The sequence below is a fragment of the Bufo gargarizans genome, chromosome 2, assembly GCF_014858855.1.
Source record: "Bufo gargarizans isolate SCDJY-AF-19 chromosome 2, ASM1485885v1, whole genome shotgun sequence".
Lineage (NCBI taxonomy): Eukaryota > Metazoa > Chordata > Amphibia > Anura > Bufonidae > Bufo > Bufo gargarizans.
The window spans coordinates 55,429,297-55,454,439 of NC_058081.1; the positions used below are offsets into that span (position 1 = coordinate 55,429,297).

The window sequence follows — 25,143 nt, forward strand, 5'->3', positions numbered from 1 at the left end:
CTCTGGAGTATAATACAGGTTATAACTCAGGATCAGTACAGGATAAGTAATGCAATATACACACACCTAAAGAATTATTAGGAACACCTGTTCTATTTCTCATTAATGCGATTATCTAGTCAACCAATCACATGGCAGTTGCTTCAATGCATGTAGGGTTGTGGTCCTGGTCAAGACAATCTCCCGAACTCCAAACTGAATGTCAGAATGGGAAAGAAAGGTGGGCTACAACAGCAGAAGACCCCACCGGGTACCACTCATCTCCACTACAAATAGGAAAAAGAGGCTACAATTTGCACGAGCTCACCAAAATTGGACTGTTGAAGACTGGAAAAATGTTGCCTGGTCTGATGAGTCTCGATTTCTGTTGAGACATTCAAATGGTAGAGTCCGAATTTGGCGTAAACAGAATGAGAACATGTATCCATCATGCCTTGTTACCACTGTGCAGGCTGGTGGCCCCTTAGTGCCAATTGGCCATCGTTTAAATGCCACAGGCTACCGGAGCATTGTTTCTGACCATGTCCATCCCTTCATGACCACCATGTACCCATCCTCTGATGGCTACTTCCAGCAGGATAATGCACCATGTCACAAAGCTCGAATCATTTCAAATTGGTTTCTTGAACATGACAATGAGTTCACTGTACTAAAATGGCCCCACAGTCACCAGATCTTAACCCAATAGAGCATCTTTGAGGGGGCGTAACTAGAAGTGACTGGGCCCCACAGAAAATATTTGTAAGGGCCCCCCTCAGCGCGCTTCGCACCTCCCTCCTCCTGTGTAAACCCCACTCCTTTGGCACAGTGTAGCGGTATACTGTATATTGTGGAGCACAGTGTAGCGGTATACTGTACATTGTGGGGCACAGTGTAGAGGTATACTGTACATTGTGGGGCACAGTATAGAGGTATACCATACATTGTGGGGCACAGTGTAGAGGTATACTGTATATTGTGTGGCACAGTATAGAGGTATACCATACATTGTGGGGCACAGTGTAGCGGTATACTGTATATTGTGTGGCACAGTGTAGAGGTATACTGTATATTGTGTGGCACAGTGTAGCGGTATACTGTATATTGTGTGGCACAGTGTAGAGATATACTGTACATTGTGTGGCATAGTGTAGAGGTATACTGTATATTGTGTGGCACAGTGTAGAGGTATACTGTATATTGTGGGGCACAGTGTAGCGGTATACTGTATATTGTGTTGCACAGTGTAGCGGTATACTGTATATTGTGGGGCACAGTGTAGCGGTATACTGTATATTGTGTGGCACAGTGTAGCGGTATACTGTATATTGTGTGGCACAGTGTAGAGGTGTCACGGCCATGGCTATGACCGTGACTCTCAACCGCATGCGATTGTCAGTGGTTTGGTTTTGTTGTCAATCACAGGTGAGGGCAGTGGTATTTGCCTCACCTGTGGTTGCCGCTGACAACGTATGTTTGTGGCAGCTTTCCTGCTGTGCATGCGGTTGCACCTAGCAACCTCTGTTAGGTGTCTGTGTGTGTGTATGCACTTTTGGTATGTCTGTGTGCACGGTGTTTTGTGGTGTGCACTGACATCCTTCCCCGCACTGTGGTTGCCCGTGGCAACGTTTGTTGTAGTCTGTACATGTGGTGGCACTGTCTCGGCCTTCGGGCTGACTCCCTGGACAAGGTTGCCACCCATGTCGTTGCCAGCGGCAACAGCCACAGTGTGTGACGCAGTTGGACACTTTCCCCTATATGTGTGTGTTTTCCCTTCTGTGGTGCTGGAAGGGTTAACTCCCTTCCCAGTGTGTGAGTGATGTCACTGGGTGTGTCTGACTGTGGGTGTGGCTTCTTGGCCTATATAGCCTGAGTGTCTGGCATGGCTCAGTAGGTTGCTTCAGTCATCCATGGCTGGAGCAGCCTCCTGTGCTTATGACCTGCCAGTGAGAGCCACCCCTGTGGTCATAAAAAGATATTGTCGTTATGTTTATGTCTTGCTGTGTGTGATGTAGTATGTTACATTCTGTTGGGACCTTTCTATGTTTTGGTGCATCTTTCGGTTCCGGATTCCTGTCTGCTCAGGGATCCAGTCAGCAAGGCTGTGGCAGGTTGGTGGAACTTCTAGTTCGCCTGCCATATCCGTAAAGCTGTTTTGGTTCCCCTTTTCCCAACAGCTTGGCCATGGAGACTCCTGCTCCTCCGTGCCTAGGAGGAGTAGGTCGTCTTACCCAGCTCCTAGCTCAGGGATCTGCGGAGGGTAAGTCAGGGCTCCGAGGTTCCTGCGCATGGGTCCTCCTACCTTAAAGGTTGGCCCATGCAGGTAGGAGTTAGGGTCAGGTTAGGGATGCTTGAGGAGGTGACCTGCTCCCTATCCTGTTCTCCTGGCCGAGTAGCCACAACATCACCTGGCATCACACGGCTGAGGGTTTCCCCCATCCTCAGCCGTGACAAGAGGTATACTGTATATTGTGGGGCACAGTGTAGAGGTATACTGTATATTGTGGGGCACAGTGTAGAGGTATACTGTACATTGTGGGGCACAGTGTAGAGGTATACTGTACATTGTGGGGCACAGTATAGAGGTATACCATACATTGTGGGGCACAGTGTAGAGGTATACTGTATATTGTGGGGCACAGTGTAGAGGTATACTGTATATTGTGGGGCACAGTGTAGAGGTATACTGTATATTGTGGGGCACAGTGTAGAGGTATACTGTATATTGTGGGGCACAGTGTAGAGGTATACTGTATATTGTGGGGCACAGTGTAGAGGTATACTGTATATTGTGGGGCACAGTGTAGAGGTATACTGTACATTGTGGGGCACAGTGTAGAGGTATACTGTATATTGTGGGGCACAGTGTAGAGGTATACTGTATAGTGTGTGGCACAGTGTAGAGGTATACTGTATATTGTGGGGCACAGTGTAGCGGTATACTGTACATTGTGGGGCACAGTGTAGCCTATATGTGTATAACATAAACATATTTCACATGAAAACTTACAATTACTTGGCTTGACCCTTGGGGATCTCGGACGCCACTTACACACTTTGGCCGGGGGCTCGGCGGATCTGATGTTGTGTTTTATCCTAATGAGAAAGATTTCATAATAAGGATTTGGAGAAGGGGCAGAGGAATAGCAGAGCAGGGAGAGGCGGGTGCTGCTACTAGGGGGCTCAGACCATGGGGAAGTAATAAAGCTCACCATAATGCCCCCCAGTAGTAATCATTCTCCTTATAATGTGACAGTGCAAAAATACCCCCCTGTAATGCCCCCAGTTGAGCTAATGTCCCCATAGTGCCCCCATAATATGCCAGTATAAAATACCCCTATATAGTGCCCCCAGTAAATTCCTAGTGCTCCTCTCCCCCTTCCTCCTAGTGCCCCCCATAATGTACCAGTATAAAATGCCCCATATATAGTGCCCCAGTAGATGCCCCTCAGTGTCCAGCCTCTGATAGGCTGCCGGCCTAGTGTCCCCCATAATGCCCCCCAATAATGTGCCAGTAAGTGTCCCCATAGATGCCCCCCCATCATGTGCCAGTATCAAGTGCCTCTCCCCCCCCCCCACATGTCTCAGTATCATAGTGCCATCTCCCCCAATGTGCCAGTATCAAGTGCCTCTCTCCTTCCCACCCCCCATGTGCCAGTATCATAGTGCCAAACCCCCCCATGTGCCAGTATCAAGTGCCTCTCTCTTCCCCCCCATGTCCCATTATCATAGTGCCATCTCCCCCCCAAAAAAGTGCCAGTATCAAGTGCCTCTCTCCCCCCATGTGCCGGTATCATAGTGCCAACCCCCCCCCCCCCCACATGCCAGTATCAAGTGCCTCTCTCCTCCCCCCCATGTCCCAGTATCATAGTGCCATCTCCCCCCCCCACACACACACACAAAAAAGTGCCAGTATCAAGTGCCTCTCTCCCTTCCCCCTCCCCATGTGCCAGTACCAGGTGCCTCTCTTCCCCCCATGTGCCAGTATCAGGTGCCAACCCCCCTTCCCCCCCGAGGTGCCAGTATCAGGTGCCTCTCCCCCCCATGTCCCAGTATCATAGTGCCATCTCCCCCCCCACAAAAAAAGCGCCAGTATCAAGTGCCTCTCTCCCTCCCCCCCCATGTGCCAGTATCAGGTGCCAACCCCTCCCCCCCCCATGTGCCAGTATCAGGTGCCTCTCCCCCCCATGTGCCAGATCAGGTGCCAACCCCCCTCCCCCCCAGGTGCCAGTATCAGGTGCCAACCCCCCTCCCCCATGTGCCAGTATCAAGTGCCTCCCGCTCCCCCCCCCCCCAGGTGCCAGTATCAGGTGCCTCCCGCTCCCCCATGGCAGTAAAAGTCGGGTATTAAAAAATAATAATAAACACTTCTACTTACCTCCATGTCAGCGATGCGATGCAGCCTCTTCCTGTGTCCCGCCCTGTATGTCCATAATGGAGTCAGTGCTTGTATTTCAGAAAAGTTTCTGCTGGGATTCGACCCCACGACCTTCTGCTTCAGAGGCAAAGCAGCTAACCACAAGACCATACCAGCTGCCTTGCTGCTGACGGAAAAAATATGAGACTTCTACTGTTATAGCTGGCTAAGTGTACAGCTATACACATGACAGCTGCTCATATATAGAGATATAGCAGAGCTGAGTGTGCTGGGACAGCTGTCATATACAGATATAGCAGTGCTAGGTGTGTTGGGGCAGCTGTCATGTGTATAGATGTAGTAGAGCTGGGTTTGCTCGGGCAGCTGTCATATATAGAGATATAGCAGAGCTGAGTGTGCTGGGGCAGCTGTCATATAGAGATATAGCAGTGCTGGGTGTGTTGGGGGCAGCTGTCATGTGTATAGATGTACACTTAGCCAGCTATAACAGTAGAAGTCTCATATTTTTCAATCAGTTGTTAATGCTTTGCCTCTGATACATTGGAGGTTGTGGGTTCGAATCCCAGACACACCAGGAGACTTTAGCAGACAGTAAGATTAGATCACATTAGCGGCTGCTGCTGTGAAGGGGCCCTGAACACAATTTTTAACTAACTTGAAAATAAAATGTCACACACGCTGCCGGGGCGCCGGGCCCCGAAGCAGCTGCTTCCTCGGTAGTTACGCCACTGATCTTTGGGATGTGGTGGAACGGGAGCTTCGTGCCCTGGATGTGCATCCCTCAAATCTCCATCAACTGCAAGATGCTATCCTATCAATATGGGCCAACATTTCTAAAGAATGCTATCAGCACCTTGTTGAATCAATGCCACGTAGAATTAAGGCAGTTCTGAAGGCAAAAGGGGGTATTACTATGGTGTTCCTAATAATTCTTTAGGTGAGTGTATGTATACAGTGACACCACCAGAAAAATAGTGAGTGCAGCTCTTGAGTATGTGAGAAAGTGTAGGGAATGGTCTGGAAAAACTGGTATCTGTCATGCAGCAGATTGCACTGTGTGTGATGAAACCCAGGATTTGTCTGCCTCAGCCTGTGAGCTTTATGAGACAGACGTGGAAAGCAGGAAAGAGTGTTGATCTATGTCAGGCATAGCTGCCATAGACTTTTTGTAGAGTCTGTTATGGGCCTGCTTTTTATGGCATGAAGGGTAGATTGGCAGTGGGACTCTTCACTCCATCCGCCTCTAAAACCACTCAGAAAAGCGCTATACACCACCCAATTGTGCCGTTGTCATGTGGCTTGTTGGGAGCCTGATATAATCTCCTTTAGAGAATCAGAGGCACGCATTACCTGGTGACCTGTCGCTGTACCAACCAAGGTAACCGTGTGCCACCTGGATCAGCAGAACCATAGCGTGGGTCTGGCAGCAGGGCTCTCATATAGCGAGGGATTGTTCTGTTTATTATCTAGTGGCTGGACGGCTGAGGTGTTTATTTGTGCCTGAGTTAAAGGGGTTGTCCGGGTTCAGAGCTGAACCTGGACATAAGCTCCCATTGACTCCTTTAGGATGTAGTTTCAGTCCACTGACTGTTGTCAGGCAAAATCCATCCCTAGTAACAGAGACACAGAAGACGGCAGAGAGGAAGTGGGGGAGTGTCAGAGCTATCTGAACTCCTGAGCCTGATAAAACAAACTGTTTCTAGACTGCTTCTGAATTCACAGGAGACTCTTGCCTTTCTGGAAGCGTGATACCATCCCCTGCTTCTGAGAGAAATGCATCTAGAGGTGCAGCTGAAGAGGGAAATAATTAGGCTGAAAAAGACATTAGGGAAGCCCAAAAAAAAACTTCTTCACAGTTATGGCTGCACAAAGTACCGCCATTATATAAACTTTTTTTCTTTTTTACTCAGGTATACTTTTAAGTTAGAACAGTAAAATTATTTTCGTCCAGAAAGATCCAAAATAATGAGCAACGAGAACCAATTATAATATGATCACACATGGTATGCAGTACCTATACTTTTCCTATATTGATATCCTAGTTTTGTCAGGTAAGGAGGCAAACTGTTTTCAGCCCCATATTCCCCAGTGCCCAGCTAAATAAAGACTGAGAAGGCTACTGGTGCTGAGATGGAGCTTCTTCTTCTCAATCCTGTTGGTAACAGGGTACTGATCAGATAACGTACTGGGTAAAAGATGGGCACCAATACTGTCACGGTCCCTCCTGTGACAGAGATTAGAAGATCTGAGAGACTGGCTGCACGTTAGGTTATCTGACAGCCTATCTGTTTTCACTTGTTGCAGTGTTGTTGTTGGTAATGACCACACCTCTTGTCTCAGGTGTAGCTTGTGGTCATTACTGCTCCTCTATTTAGTCTGGACTCACACTTCATACAATGAGGTTGATATTATCTGCCTGGATTTGGAAGAGCTGGTATGAGTTCCTCATCTGTGTTCCTGCTCATCCATATTCTATTGAAGATAAGTGTACTTCCCTTTGTATTTTGTTGTTCCCATTTGCTCGTAGTTAACCAGGCCTTTAGGGAGACGCTCGTTCGTTTATCTGGGAAGGAACCAGTGGTCTCAGACCCAGTCACTACTGCTAGGGCTTTCTAGGGTTTCTAGGGCCTATGAATATTCCCACCTTCAGGGTCTATTCATAATGACAGGAGTCAGTGCTAGGTTTAGGGTTTCCTAGGTGGTGACCTCTTCCCTTTCCCTAGCCATGAGGCCTAGTTTCTGGTCATTTGCCTTCTGTTGTCATTCTGGTGTTCTTCTCCTTCCCCCGCTTTGTGACAAATACACTGGTTATCCGGATAACACAATTTTGTCATGTGTACATTACAATAAAACAATTGAACACAACTTGTTAAAAAAGTAAACGAGTTTATTACAAAAATGTGTAAAAAAAAAAAGTATAAAAGATATTCACAGCGGCTTTTTAGAATACTATGGCTGTATCCAGTGTTGGGCAGTATAATCACGAGATGTGCACTGGACGGGTCTATATACAGAGGCCAGGTCTATAACACAACAGTATTAGATTAATGTATGGTCTACAAGGGAACATATATGTGTATGTAGATGCAAGAGAAAAACAAGGTGGAAAGATCACCACACCACCGCTCATAGTCCGGGCCACACGAGTCCATGACGGTACCCAGGAGAAGCCGCTCCAGAACAGTAAACACTATTTGAATCTAGCAACTTGTCTTCTTAAAAATATCAGACTTGATTGGTCACTTTAAAAGTCTATAGGTGCATACATGTTCAGCTAGGCGTTTTGGACGATTGCATGTTGTCCTTCATCATGGCATCAGTATGATGTTTTTCAGAAGATGAGTTGCTGGATTCACTTAAAAAAGATGCATATACTGACAATGGTCACTGAGGTGAATGTGCAGTGGTTTTACGGTATTATATGGAATTTGGGGTACTGGCAATTTACATGAAGAGTAAAATCCTAACTCCACATGAAAGCAGACAGCACAGACGAGGGGAGCAGTTTGTTGGGGTCCTCACACTATGGCTACACTATCTATGCAGCATATGACATTACTATGGGGAAATTGTGGTCTCTTTTCATCAGCTCAGAAGCAGATTATTTGTGGCTGTGTTATTGGCCAGACAAAGAAAATCCCTGGTGACCATTAACAAATGGATGTTACAGGTCCTTTTACTCCAGGAGGAGTGTTGCTGCAGGATAAATTTGCCATAGTTTTATGTGGATATTACATCAGGAAAAGGTAACAGATGATGTACTGTGAGGTACTGCAGACTGTGGGGTACTGAGTACTGTGGGGTGTTATACTGTGGGGTGTTATACTGTATACTGCATATTGTAGGTTACAGTATACTGTATACTATATACTGTGATGTGCTATACTGTAATGCATACTGTAGGGTACAGCATACTGTGTGGTGTTATACTGTATACTGCATACTCTAGGGTACAGCATACTGTATACTGCATACTGTGGGGTACTGCATACTGTTGGCTGTTATACTCTATACTGTACGTACTGCACTCTGTGGGGTGTTATACTGTATACTGTAGGGTACTGCATACTGTTGGCTGTTATACTCTATACTGTAGGTACAGGGGTTGTCCCATGAAAAATATTCTACAGTTTTCAAACCAGTACCTGGATCTGAATTCTTTTGTGATTGCATGTGATTAAAAATTTAGCATGGCAACTCAGTTATTCAATAAAGTGTATCTGTAAAGCGCCACCTGCATTTTTTTTTCTTTTCTTATTATTTCTTTGATCCTGCTCACTGAGATGGCCGCACATGCTCAGTATCATACTTAAACTGCCTTCTGAGCTGTGATGGGGAGAGCTGAGACACGCCCCCTGAGCCTTGATAGGGAGAGCATGGACACACCCCCTGAGCTGCAGCCAAAAAGACACTCCCCTTGAGCTGCCAGTGTGATATAAATCCAGCAGAGCAATGAATGGGGAGATCTCCGGACCCGTGTGAGGTACAGGGCTGGTTCTAGCTTTGTTAGAGGTTGTCATGCACTATATCAGGGATGGCCAACCTGAGGCTCTCCAGCTGTTGCAAAACTACAACTCCCAGCATGCCCAGACTACCTACAGTTATTAGTCTACAGCAGGGCATGGTGGGAGTTGTAGTTTTACAACAGGTGGAGAGCCGCAGGTTGGCCAAGCCTGTACTATATGATGTCTGATTTTCATTTTTTACAATAATCATGGAACAACCCCTTTAATCCGGCCCTGGCCAAACAGCTCCTGACATCTCAGCTTCCTGACCCCATGACCGTGACCTTTCCTCATCATCTGATGTTCCTTTCTATACTAAAATGGTCATCATATACAGGGCCCATTTCTGACCAGTATCAACCATATTGGCCACATCATCTGGGCATCTGCTGCTCACATGACTGTGGAATGGCAGTTTAGAGACTGTGTCCTACACTTCCCATACAAAGAGAAACTAGACTGTTATGGGGAGCAAAAACCCTGTACAAGAGCTGTGCGGCGAAGGAGCCTCGTTTAAGACTGGAGTTCTCCTTTAAGGAGAGATGTCCATTGCTCCACTTTTGCAGATAAATGTTAAGGTATGTACAATCCGCAGACCATGTGTGGTTCTCAGTCTTTCCAGGTGTAATTCTGTAAACCCTGCAGTCCTCATGTCCAGGAAGCAATCTTCCCAGAGTGCCCTCTAGTCCAGCAGGGATCAGCAACCTTCGGCACTCCAGCTGTTGTGAAACTACAATTCCCAGCATGATCCATTCATTTATATGTGAGTTCTTAGAAGAGCAGAGTAAGTATGCATGCTGGAAGTTGTAGTTTCACAACAGCTGGAGTGCCGGAGGTTGCCTACCCCTGCTCTAGTCAATGGGTTCTTCTCAGCACTGGGAGTAGATATGGGCTGGTCGCTGGGCACAGATGCTGTTCTGGTAAATGTTTGGAGATGCTGGAGGACTTTCTTCCCCTGACTCGGACATGGCTAGGTAAGCATACTTCAGAGGCTGGCGTTGAGGAATAGAACGTGTCCTGGGGGATAAGAGCCCGTCACACGTCTCTAAAACTGTATACTCAAAACTGGATCCTGGACTCTGCTTCCCTTCCTCTGAGCTTAGGGAGTCCTCCCTATGGATGGTTAGACAGCCAGGCTTTCCCTTTGTAAGATGGCTCTTTCTCTCCTCCACAGGTGGGACCTCCTCGGTGCTCATTTTCCTCTCATCTTCTCCTGATCTCCCAACGATACTGCAGGTGTTCTCCTGACTGGGAGTTTCACCTGGAATCAGTAGCTCCATCTGGATGTCTAGTTGTCTTTGAGTTACCATCCATGCCGGGAAGTGGGGCAAAAAACTCTCATCAAGAGTCACGTAGCTGTCCTTGGGCGGCAGTTGTGCTGAAGGTGCAGGTTGGGGCATCACATTAGGAAGTTCTGAGAGGACTTCCAGTGTAGAGATTGGACCTTCATGAAAGATATTTCTAGATATCCATATAAGGTAAGCGTCCGTCTGATCTAACCACAGCTGTTACATAAAATATAAAATACAATGGAAAATGAGCAATACAGAGATATGTCTATCTATCTCATGTTCATCTATCTATTATTTATCTATCTCCTATCTGTCTGTCTGTCTATATCTATCTATCTATCTATCTCATATCTATCTATCTATCTATCTATCTATCTATCTATCTCTATCTGTCTCATGTTTATCTATCCATTATCTATCTATCTGTCTATATCTATCTATCTATCTATCACACTTTACAAGAGGTTTTGTCAGTACCTTAAAATTGCCTTTATGAGTTGTGTACAGCTCCTTGAAGTGATGTTCTGGGCTTGGGATTTCCGGCCACACCTTCGTCTTGAGGAACCTGCCATGGTACAGTAGGTAAGTCTCAGACAGTGAGTTGTGATTTGATAAAACCTAATAGGACTGAAAAATGTCACTTACCTTCTCTGATATGTAGCTAACATGATGATGGCCACAATCGGTATCAGGCCGGCAATCACATACATCATAACATGAAATGGGTCTACAACTAAAGAAAACATGAAAGTACAACATTTGTGGTCTGCCCTAGTGACCATCCCCTGTGATTTCTACAGGCAGATCACTCTGTGTACTCACCATTTTCTATCTGGACATGAACATCTGTCCACTGGCTCCAGTAGCCGTCATACTCCTCATCTGCTTTGACTCTGACGCTGAACGTGTACTCAGCCCCTCCAACAATATCATCGAGGAAAAGCTTCACATCGCCCTGGTTTCCTCGTATCTGATCATAACAAGTAGGGTGGCAGATATAACCCCAATCATATATAAATATACAGATCACAGCACTGATGTCACCTCATGTGGTTTTCTTACATTCGGAAATGTCTCAGTTTTCTGAATGTTGCTTTTTTCACTCATGTATTTCACTTCATAGGTCAGGGCAAGAAGATCTGGATAGGTGTGATTGAGGATGAGCCACAATCCAAGCGGCCTCCACTGCTCCTTCACTGTGATGTTTTTAATGGGCTCCAGGTACACTTCAAAGAGAAAGAGAACGGATGATTTGGCAGGTTCTAATGTATCCCCATGAATGGATGGAGAGCCCCCAGTCAATATGCTGATCCAGGGTGTCTGTAACCCTCTTCAGGCGCTGATTTTTATCAGCAGAGATTAGTGGCCAGAAAGTGTTTCATTTGATGGAGCAGTCCCACCTCTTGGCTTTACCAGCCAAAAAGTGCTTCAGGTGAGACTCCCTCACGCCTGGATTGGCGAGTAGGACTATGGGATTTCTGTACACCTGAAGAGATGTGCAAGTACATTATATGCAGAAGAGCTAGGTGTGGGAGTTTCTTACCAACATGTTCTGCTCTGCAGTCTCGGCTGAAGCTGCAATTCTTCAACTTATCTTCCACTGTGATGTGATAGGGCGTCAAAGAAAATAAGTCAATGTTTCGAAACTGACAGATGTGCCACCAGATGTCATCGGAAGCAGCCGCCGTCGTCAAATTGCACGTTTTCTCCTCACTGGAAAAGAGATAAAATAAAATTAGCATCATATAGTCGCCCTCTAGGTCACATTAGAGGTGCAAGTATATAAGTATATACAACCCCAATTCCAAAATAATTGGGGTGCTGTGTAAAATGTAAATGAAGACAGAAAGCAGTGATCTGTAAATCTCACAGACCCATATTGTATCAACAATAGATATCAGACCTTTCTTTGCAAGGACACTCAAAAGCCTGCCATCCATGGATTCTGTCAGTGTTTTGATCTGTTCACCATCAACATTGCGTGCAGCAGCAACCACAGCCTCCCAGACACTGTTCAGAGAGGTGGACTGTTTTCCCTCCTTGTAAATCTCACATTTGATGATGGACCACAGGTTCTCAATGGGGTTCAGATCAGGTGAACAAGGAGGCCATGTCATTAGATTTTCTTCTTTTATACCCTTTCTTGCCAGCCACGCTGTGGAGTACTTGGACGCGTGTGATGGAGCATTGTCCTGCATGAAAATCATCTTTTTCTTGAAGGATGCAGACTTCTTCCTGTACCACTGCTTGAAGAAGGTGTCTTCCAGAAACTGGCAGTAGGACTGGGAGTTGAGCTTGACTCCATCCTCAACCCGTAAAGGCCCCACAAGCTCATCTTTGATGATACCAGCCCAAACCAGTACTCCACCTCCACCTTGCTGGCGTCTGAGTCGGACTGGAGCTCTCTGCCCTTTACCAATCCAGCCACGGGCCCATCCATCTGGCCCATCAAGACTCACTCTCATTTCATCAGTCCATAAAACCTTAGAAAAATCAGTCTTGAGATATTTCTTGGCCCAGTCTTGACGTTTCAGCTTGTGTGTCTTGTTCAGTGGTGGTCGTCTTTCAGCCTTTCTTACCTTGGCCATGTCTCTGAGTATTGCACACCTTGTGCTTTTGGGCACTCCAGTGATGTTGCAGCTCTGAAATATGGCCAAACTGGTGGCAAGTGGCATCTTGGCAGCTGCACGCTTGACTTTTCTCAGTTCATGGGCAGTTATTTTGCGCCTTGGTTTTTCCACACGCTTCTTGCGACCCTATTGACTATTTTGAATGAAACGCTTGATTGTTCGATGATCACGCTTCAGAAGCTTTGCAATTTTAAGAGTGCTGCATCCCTCTGCAAGATATCTCACTATTTTTGACTTTTCTGAGCCTGTCAAGTCCTTCTTTTGACCCATTTTGCCAAAGGAAAGGAAGTTGCACACCTGATATAGGGTGTTGATGTCATTAGACCACACCCCTTCTCATTACAGAGATGCACATCACCTAATATGCTTAATTGGTAGTAGGCTTTCGAGCCTATACAGCTTGGAGTAAGACAACATGCATAAAGAGGATGATGTGGTCAAAATACTCATTTGCCTAATAATTCTGCACTCCCTGTAAGCTATAGGATTTTCACATAGAAAGAATGTTTTTCTCTATGTTTAGAAACTAACACATATTACTGGTTTTATTATAGTCATATATTGTGTCTGTGCATAAAGCAGTAATATGTATATTAGCTTTCGGAGCATATCTTGATGTGGTAAGGCTACAGTACATAGAGTATAGGATATGTACATACTAGGACACAGCTCTAGGACACAGCTGTAAGACACAACTCTGCTCTCAGCATGCAGATGTCTAGCCCTGTCAATCAAGGGGAGGCGGAGTGTGCAGAGCACATGGGGTGTTGCAAAGCAGTGCTCCAAGGATTCAGCCCCACCCCCTGGTGCTCAAACTTGCTTATTTGCATATGAATAAAAACGCAGATATCTCTGCAGCTGTTTAGCATACTATGACTCTGTATAAGAACGAGTGATCACAGTAGCAATCAGTCATGCCCATACAGAGGAGATGACTGCTGCACACTAACGATCAGGCAACTATTGAGAATCTTTAGTTCTTTCCCAATATTTGCCCATGCATCGGCCCATATAAGAGGACCTTTACAATAAGATAGGCAAATCATATGCAAATGAAAAGCCTCTTCTCAAACCTTGATATACAGGTCTGATACTCACGGTGTATAGGTAAAATTATAGCTGGAGGTATCTGAGCTGTTGCTTTTCCAGAAACACGTAAGCTCGTACAGGTTGTTTGTGAAGCAAAAAGGAATCACAGACTTATTCTCAATGACGCTGTACACTGTGAACATAAGAGATGGAAGGTTATTCACCATGTCGATTGAGTAATACTGGTGATGGCTTTTATGACATTTACACACCAAGATGAGTCTGATTATATCATGCGAGCTGCAGACGGTGACACAGAGACTTTGTCAACTTATGTAGAGACGGGGTCAAGTGCACCACTGCAGCCAACGACTGACCTCAGTGATGACGTGTCCCCAATGATGTCACTGCTGGGTCACGTTCCCTTGAGGTCACATCACCACTGAGGCCAGTCATTGGCTCCAGCGGAGCACACGACCCTGCCTCTGCATAAATTGACAGGCAGGACCGGAAATCCATGGAGGGCGGGGAGCAGGTAAGCACAGGTCTCTTCAGAGATGCCAGACACCCCTTTAAGAAAGTATAATCCTACTTGAAATGCATGAAAGGCAGATGATACAACTGGAGAGGTCCAGCAGTCCTGAATCGGACATCATACAGGACACGCAAACGTGAAGTACTTGGATTAGTACTGTTTCAGTGTAATAATATTTCCTGACACTGGTTCTGAGATCTTCCCCCCAATTAATTTAAGATTGTGCCCCCTTGTTCTTGTGTCCCCCTGAACCTTATTTGCACTTTTAAAATATATATATTTTTATGACAAGAAATCTGCCTATATTAGGTGTATTTCTGTCCTAGATTGTGTCGCAATCTGCGACTCTTCCCCGCTCACGCCAGGTCTAAAAAAGTGGGCATGACGTAGGTGGGGAAAGAGGACGGGCCAGCAGGCACATCTCATTCATCATTTTCTGTGCCTGTTTTAGGCGTAAAACATGGTCTAAATATAAGACAGCTCAGTTGCTGTCTTACATTTAGACTGGCGCTGGACATAACTTCGGCAGATCCACTGCCGGCACAGACCGGCGTCTAAAATGTCTTAATAAATGACCCCCTTAGTTCTTTCCTCTCTCTCCTGATGTTTTATGTTTCAGATCCTCCACCATTTCTGTAGCCCACTGTTCTATTTTATCTATGTCTTTTTCTAGGTGATGTCTCCAGAGCTGGACACAGTATTCCAGATGCGGTCTCATTAGCGAACTGCACAGCGGGATCACAATCGCTCTCTTCCTACTGGTTCTATCTCTAGCTATACAACCAAGCATCTATCCTGCTCTTCCCGCAGCCTGCCCACACTGTGCACTCTTTTTGAAGCTGTCTGATATCAGGACCCCTAGATCCTTCTCTTCTGAAGTCCTCGCTAACACAGAACTGCCAGTATGATCCTCGGATAGAGGGTTCCTTCTCCTCAAGTACATTATTTTACATTTGGAAACATTGAACTGCAGTTTCCATTGTTTGGACTATTTATCCAGGAAAACAAAATCTTTGTTTCCATGTTACGAATCCCTCCTGGAATATAGATAAGACTTTATTGTCATTGCCATTTACAGCATAATCACAACGAAATTCCAACGAATATGTTACACACTTCTGTGTTATTGGCTAATAGACAAACCTTACCTACCAAACCTTCTCCTATGCCACCTACAAACATTTAAAAAAAGAAGGACCCAGGACGGACCTTTGAGGTCCATGGCTTGTAATATGTCTCTTCTCACAATGTACATAATCAACGACAACCCTCGATATCTATTTTTTAGCTAACTGCAAATCTACTGAACTATTCAGAGATAGAGTCCAATCTTCAACAATTTATCTATCAGCTCTTTATGTGGCACTTATCTAAGGCTTTGCCGAAATCCAGATAGGCAATATCCACGGCACCTTTACATGGATCTGTTTATAGTAACGTTCTGTAAGGATTGGGTGAATGCCACTTGGACCCGTTGCCTTGGTTGGCTTTATACATGTCACCCATAACATCAGTGTTACATCGGCAGTCTGTATCTCTCGCCATTAAGAACATTATTCATTGAGCTACTACAACTCCCATTTCTGCTACCACTCACACCCCTCTTCTCCTTGCTGTTGCTATAAATGCTGCTCTGCCCTCTCACTCCTTATCAAGAATAAATAAAAAAAATGGAGTGTAAGTAAAATGGGTGGAAGAAGGGAAGAGGGGAAAGGAGGGGGGCAAGAAATGACGGGAAGTGAAAAATGAGGAATGGATGGGGTGCCAATAGGACACAAATACTTGATGTACCGTAGTTAGTGCAGACTATGAAGAAAAAGTCAGCAACCCACTTGACCAAAAAGTCAGGCGGCACACACTAAAGAGCGAGGGACGGCGTGTGTGATAGTAAAGAAAGACCAATCAAAGTGTGGGGCACCAGTTGGAGAACTCCTAAAAGGAATATATATGTGTATATCATGTATACTTCAAAACATAGATGGAGAATTAAATAGGTGAATTTAGATAAAGGAGAAAAGTTAATAATAAATAATTAAAAGCAAAACGTTACTGCCGATACGGACATAAGGAGCGGATCTTGTGAACTGACTGTATGGTCAGTGGTAAGATCTTCCTATGTCAAAGATCAGAATAGCAGAGACGTGTGTATCAGAAATGGTTGTTACTCACTTCACCAGGGAGGGGGGTGCATGCCCTGACGAAGCTTGAGTGCGAAACCCGGGTCGGGCAGCGGAGTGCTACTACCAGGATTTTATATATGCTATCTATTTTAGCTCGTTTGTGAGTATAATAAACCACAAGTTTTTTACCTGCATTTGAAGTGCTTCACTATGGTGTGATTTTTTGGTGCCCTGCAGAGGAATCCAGGAGGTGCGTTTGGAATGCAGAGCTGGGAAGCACTGTTATCCTGTATCAACTCGGTGGGCTTATAGCACGGTGGAAAAAATTCCTTGTTTAGGCAGCGCGGTTCATCACTTTAACGCATTGGTAACTGGTGTGTATTGACCCACAACACTACAAGGACCTGCAGCGCAAGTATTTAATAGTATCCAAAAGAACTACGTGACTGACTTTCTTTTATTTGGCATGCTCTGACCTCAGATTCGTTTCTTGGATACGCATGAACTGTGCCTGCCCTGATCTAGGTCTGTTCCCTGACTTTGAGTGTTGCCTTATCCGTAGTGCCTTGCACTGGTGTCTCTGACCCCTGTAGGTCGGCTGACAACTATACCAGGACTACTCCAGGAGGTAATGGCCTGGTTGGTTCCCTGCAGCAAAGTCCACATCCCTGTACAGGGGTTAAAGGGTGAATTCCAGGGTACCAGGCAATGCCCTTAGCCAAACTGGCTAGTTTGCATAGTGATTACACTCCGGCTGCCATAACAATCAACCACTAAAAACACTGCGCTGAGCCCTGTGTTGCTATCAGTAATGACATTTCCATATACAAGTTACAGTTTTAAAAGTCGTCTTATGCTGAACAAAACTATTAAAATACTCAGTGACAGCCTTGTCCCCATCAATGTAGTAATTTCCCCCCATTTCAAATTTTTGTAATCCCACAGGTAAGGTTACTTTCACATTAGCGTTTTTTTGCGGATCCGTCATGGATCTGCAAAAATGCTTCTGTTACAATAATACAACTGCATGCATCCGTCATGAATGGATCCGTTTGTCTTCTATAGTCATGATGGATCTGTCATGAACACCATTAATGAGGGACGGATCCGTTTTCTATTGTGCCATATTGTGTCAGTGAAAACGGCTCCGTCCCCATTGACTTACATTGTGTGCCAGGAAGGATCAGTTTGGCTACAAGCAGCGTTTTGGTGTCCGCCTCCAAAGCAGAATGGAGGCGGAAAGGAGCCAAACTGATCCATTCTGAGCGGATCCTTATCCATTCAGAATGCATTAAGGGCAAAACTGATCCGTTTTGGACCGCGTGTGAGAGCCCTGAACGGATCTCACAAATGGAAACCAAAATGGCAGTGTCAAAGTAGCCTTATATGTGTCTGGCCGCGCAGGTCCCATCCACACCTCGCCGCTCTTTAGAAAAGTTGTGATCGTGGGCGTAAACTGTCACAAAAATAATTTGCACATGTGAAAAACCGGACTTGCGCCAACTGGAGTGGGAGGTTTAGTAAATTTCTTGCATCCTTTGGTTGTTTTCCTTTAAATATGCCATACAATTTGCAAATAATACTACACTACAAATAAGTGTGCCATAAAGCCCCTATATAATATTGCCCTGTAAAAATAAGGGCCATATAATGCCCCAAACAATACCGCTCTGCAAATGAGAGTACCATTAACCCCTCTATAACACTACACTACAAATATTTGTGACATAAACCCTCAAATAACACTGTCTTGCAAATAAAAGTGCCATACAAACCCCAAATGACACAGCACTGCAGATAAAAGTGGCACACAGTATTATTATCCTACAAATAAAACAGTGGTAGCGATGCCCACATAATAGTGCCAGTCACAGTGGTCATGGAACAATACCGTATCTCTATATTGACTGCTGTGATGCCAGCTCCAAAAAACATCAAAATGCCATACACTGCAGAAATAATACTGCCCTGCTAGTACACAAAACATACAATGGCAGTCTCATCACATCAACAAGTGTCAGTGACAGTCATTATGAAACTTGTATCACTACACCGTGTGCCATGGTTAACAGTATGGACTCCTCTAGCCTTATCCTTGACTGCGCTTTCCATGTGGCTGTTCAGACAGGGCACCTGATGGTGCAGTTTTTTTCTCTGAAAGGTATCCTGTTTATTTGATCTGCTCGGCCACATTCATGTGTTTCATGGAATCACTAAGGCCATAATAACGGGGATGAGTGAGAAAATGTGGCTGTCTGATAGTCTGGAAAGTCCAATCACCATGGGTGCCAAACTATCCGAATATTTACATATACCCTGTGCAGTACTGTAGGAAGGTCAGAGCGCCCCCTTACGTCAGAGCTGTGAAATGCTGTAAAGCAGCACATAAACATTGCACACGTCCTGTCCCCTTACTGTACATCTGCTGGGGCAGATAAGACGTTCTGTGATAACTACTACGGGGCGCGTGTCTCCCCAGGACATAGCCACACAGTCCTCCGCCAGCCTGGGCAAAACAACATGTTTTCTTCTCAAACTCCAAGAGCTTTTGTTCTTAGTTTGGCTGAAAACATGTTATTGCAAAATTTAAAGAGATTTTCCAGAATTAGAAAAAACATGCAGCTGGGCCCCTTTCACTTCAATGGTGCTGAGCTGTAATACCACATACAACCTATGGACAGGTGTGGCGCTGCTTCCAGAAGAAAACAGTGTAAATGTAGTAGGTAGTCTAAAGATGCGCCAAACTTCTCTGAGCGGTATGGGGGGAGTGGTGTGCGTCCACACGTTATCTAACCGTTGATGCCCTTCACATGCCCCTTGAACAAAAGTTCTGCCTGTTATTGTACCCATATGTCCTCGGGGCTTGTCCCCTGAGATGCTACGACCACTGCTGTACGGAAAATGTCTTATACATGTCAGAGACCCTGCTGCACACAGGGAGACACCATCATGTATCTTGTTTTGTTTTTATTCCTTTGTGTGTGTTTTTTTATCTTATTGCCATGTGACTTATGTCATGTACTTTGCTATTTGTACCATTATACTCCAATAAAACGAGTTTAAAAAATAAACTTCTCTGAGCGGCTCAGGCTGGACGACAGATTCGGTGTGTGGCACTTTCGTCCAACTTTACACCATTGGTCGTTTACTTGGAGACAGAATGTTGGTGCATAATGTCTTAGGCCTCATGCACACGACAGTATTTTTTCACGGTCCGCAAAACGGGGTTCCATTGTTCCGTGATCCGTGTCTGTTTTTTCTTCCGTGTGTCTTCCTTGATTTTGGGAGGATCACCAGACCAGAAAAGTGAAAAAAAAATCTAAGTCAAGTTTGCCTTGAAAATGATAGGAAAAAAACGGACACAGATCACGGACGCGGATGACAATCTTGTGTGCCTCCGTGTTTTTTCACGGACCCATTGACTTGAATTTTTGACGGACATCGAACCGTTTGACGGACAGGAAACACGGATCACGGATGCGGATGACAAACGGTGCATTTTCCGAGTTTTCAATGGACCCATTGAAAGTCAATGGGTCCGCAGAAAATCACGGAAAACGGAAAAACGGACACGGATGCACACAATGGTCGTGTGCATGAGGCCTTAAACTGTGTTCCTTTCCTGAGAATTTCCCCCCATCTCAGCGGATGAGGTGGATTTTTTTGGGCTTACTAGCTTTATGCGGCAGGTGTGGGCCTATGCATTTCTCATCCTGGAACTCACTTTGGGGTACAATTGGGGTCCGCAATTTGCGGACCGCAAAACACATACGTTCGTGTGCATGTAGGCTTATATTGATTTATGATGCTATGTAACCCTTACAGTCCTGGAATGTATTGTATAGAACTGACCTAATGCTGTCAGTGTTATCCAATACATTCCAGAACTGTAAGGCCCCTTGAAGACGAGCGTTCCTCCTGCAGAGAGTCCACAACGCAGCTCCTGGCCTGACCTCCCAGTGCTGCCGGGTGTAACATAGAATTATATTGATTTATGATGCAATGTAACCCTTAGGCCTCTTTCACACGGGCGTCACGTTTTGGCTCAGGATGTGTCCCGGGTGCATTGCGGCAAACCTGCGTGAGTGGGTACGCAATTTCAGTCAGTTTTGACTGCATTTGCTTTCCGTTGTTCAGTTTTTATCGCGCAGGTGCAATGCGTTTTGCACGCGCGTGCAAAAAAACTGAATGTGGTACCCAGACCCGAACTTCTTCACAGAAGTTCAGGTTTGGGTTAGGTGTTGTGTAGATTGTATTATTTCCCCTTATAACATGGTTATAAGGAAAAATAATAGCATTCTTAATACAGAATGTATAGTACAATAGCGCTGGAGGGGTTAAAAATTTTTTTTAAAAATAATTTAACTCACCTTAATCCAATTGTTCGCGCAGCCCGGCTTCTCTTCTTACTTCTTTCTTCAGGACCTGGGTAAAGGACCTTTGATGACATCACTGCGCTCATCGCATGGTCCATCACATGATCCATCACCATGGTGATGGATTATGTGATGGACCATGTGATGAGCGCAGTGAGGTCACCACAGGTCCTTTTCCTCAAAGAAGAAGACAGAAGAGATGCCGACTGCGCAAACAAGTGGATTAAGGTGAGTTAAATTATTATATTTTTTTTTAACCCCTCCAGCCCTATTTTACTAAGCATTCTGTATTAAGAATGCTATTATTTTCCCTTATAACCATGTTATAAGGGAAAATCGTAAACATTGGGTCCCTATCCCGATAGTCTCCTAGCAACCATGCGTGAAAATCGCACCGCATCTGCACTTGCTTGCGGATGCTTGCGATTTTCACGCAGCCCCATTCACTTCTATGGGGCCTGTGTTGCGTGAAAAATGCACAATATAGAGCATGCTGCGATTTTCATGCAACGCACAAGTGATGAGTGAAGACCAACGCCCATGTACACAGACCCATTGAAATGAATGGGTCTGGATTCAGTGCGAGTGCAATGCGTTTGCATCACGCATTGCACCCGCGCGGAATACTCGCTCGTGTGAAAGAGGTCTTACAGTTCTGGAATGCATTGGATAACACTGGCATAATGCTGCCAGTGTTATCCAATACATTCCAGAACTGTAAGTGTTACATAGCATCATAAATCAATATAATGCTATGTGAATCCCGTCAGTGCTGGGAGGTCAGGCCAGGTGCTGCGATGCGGACTCGCTGCGGGAGGAACGCTCGTCTGCAAGGGGCCTAAGGGTTACATAGCATCATAAATCAATATAATGCTATGTGACCCAGGCAGTGCTGGGAGGTCAGTACAGGAGTAGCTGCATACTCACACTGCGAATCCGATGTGTGGAACTCACTTGTCTGAAAGGGGCCTATGGTGAATTTGGTTCAATAGAATGGCGGGAGGTCTGGCTATTTCAGCTATGGGTGTTAACATCCAACCATATTTCAGTCACCTAATGAGCCTCGAATAGAAATGAGACAAGAATGGTGCATGCTGCGAGTTTCTCTACATGGACCAAGGGTGTGAATTGCACTATTTCATTTAAAAAGGTTTTCTGAGACTTTTTAACTGATGGATAGGTCATCAGCATGTGATAGGTGAGGTTGCAACATCCGGGACCCCCGCCGATCAGCTGTTGGAGAAGGCACCGGTGCTCCTGTGAGCACTGCGAACTTCTCTCTGCTTTTCCTAGGCCAATGATGACGTGCTCATCGGTCACATGGCCTAGGCGCAGCTCTGCCCCATAGAGGTGAATGGGGCTGAGTGCGATACCAAGTACAGCCACTATACAATGTGCGGCGCTGTGCTTGGGGAGCTGGAAGAAGGCTGTGGCATTTATAGGAGTGTCGGGGGCTTCTCAAACAGCTGATCAGCGGGGGTCCCGGGTGTTGGAGGACAGGTTATCAGTTAAAAAGTCTTAAAAAAAAAAAAACTTTAATCCCACCAGAAGTGGAGTAGAAATGCAAAATGTTACAAAGTTTTTGTGCAAATAAAGCCAATTTCATAGAATTCTAGAATGCAGGCGTGAGATATTACAGACAGAAGAAGGCAGCACTCCTCAGCAGTAAGGCTCATGCACACGACCATATATAATGCGGATCGCACGCAGACCCATTCATTCAGATGGGGCCGCAAAAAATGCAGACAGCACTCGGGTGCCATCTACAATAGGGCCCGAAGAAACTGAGAGATGCACACGGTTGGTATCCGTATTTTGTGAATTTAAGGAATGCAGAACGCCAATGTCTATGTGCATGAGCCCATAGAGAAAATCGGTGCACGTGATCCCGGCCTAGATCATCAGCCATGAATATACCAACAAGAAGGGATGACAGCACTCCGACAACGGTGCAAAGAAAAAAACAGACTGTGACTTTAGTTTCTGGTGTCTATTGTTTCAGCTGGCTTGAAAAACGCTGTAGGTGGAAGCTGAAATGTCACAATGTACACCAGTGAACAAACCACAGTCTGCTTTTTGCACAATTGTGGGAGTGCTGTCATCCCTCCTTGTTGGTATATTCACCCTCAGTATATTAGTTATACCATATAGCACACTGCGCAATAAAAACAATTAAAGACAATGGCAGATTTAGGCATCTTTCCCACGGGCGTGTGCGCCCCGTGGTCGTGCTGCGGCCCACAAAATGCGGGCCGCAATGCACGAACACAGTCCGCGGGGCAGCCGCAGCGGATCGCGGACCCATTCATTTAAATGGGTCAGCGATCCGGCCGTTCCGCAAAAAGATAGGACATGTTCTATCTTTTTGTGGAACGGAAGTACGGGACGAAACCCCACAGAAGCACTCCGTAGACACCAGAAACTTAAGTCACTCTGTAGTGCTTCCGTAGGGTTCCATTCCGTGCTTCCGTTCCGCATCTCCGGATTTGCGGACCTATTGAAGTGAAGGGGTCCGCATCTGTGATGCAGAATGCCCACAGAACGGCACCCGTGTATTGCGGATCCGCCCATGGGAAAGAGGCCTTACTGTTTTTGCCCATTTCCCCACCCCAAGAACAATTTAAGAAAAGTTAGCAATAATTTTTATATGTAATAAATATGATAGAATAATACAAGCCATGCTGCAAAAAAAAACTGACAAAAAAAAAAAAAGAACGCTAGGTCCTAAAGACCCAAAATAGGCCGGACCTTACTCAATGATGTCTTGAGAGATTAGAAAGGTTGAAGATCACTAGGTAGGATGAAGCAGCCCCCCACCATATTAGTGAGGCATGTTCTTAGACCCCATATAATGCCACTATTAGGTGAGAACTGGATCATATACATCCAATACAACAATTGTAAAAGCTGACGATGGCAGGCGAATGTTGGTCCTTGACAGGTAGCTGATCAGATTGATGACCGCCCGCGTTGTTGGGCCGCCTTGCCTCAACTAATGTCTGATAATAAAGCAGAACGGCGAGGACACCCAAACTCTCTGCCAGTAAAGTACAACCATGAGGGGATGCACGAGGAAGCCGAAGCTCCCAAGTACTTACCGTCGCTGATAAGAGAGGCCAGTGTGGTCTTGTTCTCCGTCCCATTGCACAGTGCCATCCACATGACCGACAATAGACACCCGCAGTAAAGTGCCTGGGATTTCCCGGACACGTTCATGGTCCAGTTGGGCACATATATTTTTCCTTTAGTTCATGTGGCTGCTGCTGGTTCCACAGCATGTGTGTTGTGTCGCTCTGTCTCTATCTGAAGGCTGAGGCGAGATGTTCCAGTTGCCTCTCTGCAGCGTGAGATAAGGCAGGAGGACTCGTGTAGGAATGGTACAGTTAAATGCCAGGCTGTATCTCTGTGGAGATCGCTCACATCTAGGCAGCTTAGGACGAGCCATCTTTCTGGGAACGCCCTTCTAAAGGAAAGGCTGACTAGCGGCTATCTTGTGACAGTTCAAACATGGCCGACTTCTCCGTAAGTGATGATGGCCTGTCATTATTCACCTTAAAATGACCGATCACTGTCAAAAGTCCACCTGACGAATTATCTTTTTGACTGAAGTCACCAATTTGATCAAATTTAGCGTATGGCCACCTTAAAAATCAGAGCACAGTGTGTGACATACTGGGAGCTGGACATGTCAGACCCTTCTCCCTTCCTTATTCCAGCTCATAGTTTGCTTTAGTCCGTTATTTTGCAACAAAATTTGTTGCGTTTTTTCTGACCGTGCATCTTTTTATAAAACTTTTCAAAACTGAGGCCCGAAAAGTCTCAAAAACACAATAAATCGGGCACACAGCAGGTACACCACTTATGCTGGTGCGTGCAGGGCACTGCCACACTTTATTTTCATTGCATTTTTCAGCTTGTAGAAAAGACACCATCAAATTAATGCGTTAGGGTGGCCTTTTTTTAGTTACACATTTTTCTCGTGTTTTTTTTTTTTCCAGGTTTTTTTCCTATAGAGAAGTCTATGGTTAAAGTTTCACACCAATGCCATGCTGTGATCTGAAAAAACACACCAAACAAATGGGGTTTGCCAACTTTTTTATAAAGATCCCCCCGACAAGAACTTGATCCCAATGTGTCCCACTGCTGGTAAATCTGGGTGGTCGTAACCATAGAGACGAGCAGTGTATAATGTGATGAATCAAGCCAGCAAAGGCGACAATATGGAAAATCACAATACATTAGTAAGTGGCTTGTATTAACTTCATCTACATGATACATGCCACTTGCTGAAGTGAGACA

At 45.5% G+C, this 25,143-nt stretch overlaps 1 protein-coding gene across 1 annotated transcript; it reads right to left on the reverse strand.

Moving 5' to 3' along the window:
- Positions 1-8,968: 8,968 nt before the first annotated feature.
- Positions 8,969-24,267, reverse strand: EPOR (erythropoietin receptor). Its single transcript, XM_044278959.1, has 8 exons — positions 23,943-24,267; positions 13,883-14,006; positions 11,698-11,867; positions 11,217-11,380; positions 10,977-11,124; positions 10,800-10,887; positions 10,632-10,719; positions 8,969-10,367 (listed from the first exon to the last, which is right to left on the reverse strand). Exons 1-8 carry the CDS (start codon positions 24,058-24,060, stop codon positions 9,732-9,734), a joined length of 1,536 nt encoding a protein of 511 aa, XP_044134894.1. The 5' UTR covers positions 24,061-24,267; the 3' UTR covers positions 8,969-9,731.
- Between the last annotated feature and the right edge of the window lie 876 nt (positions 24,268-25,143).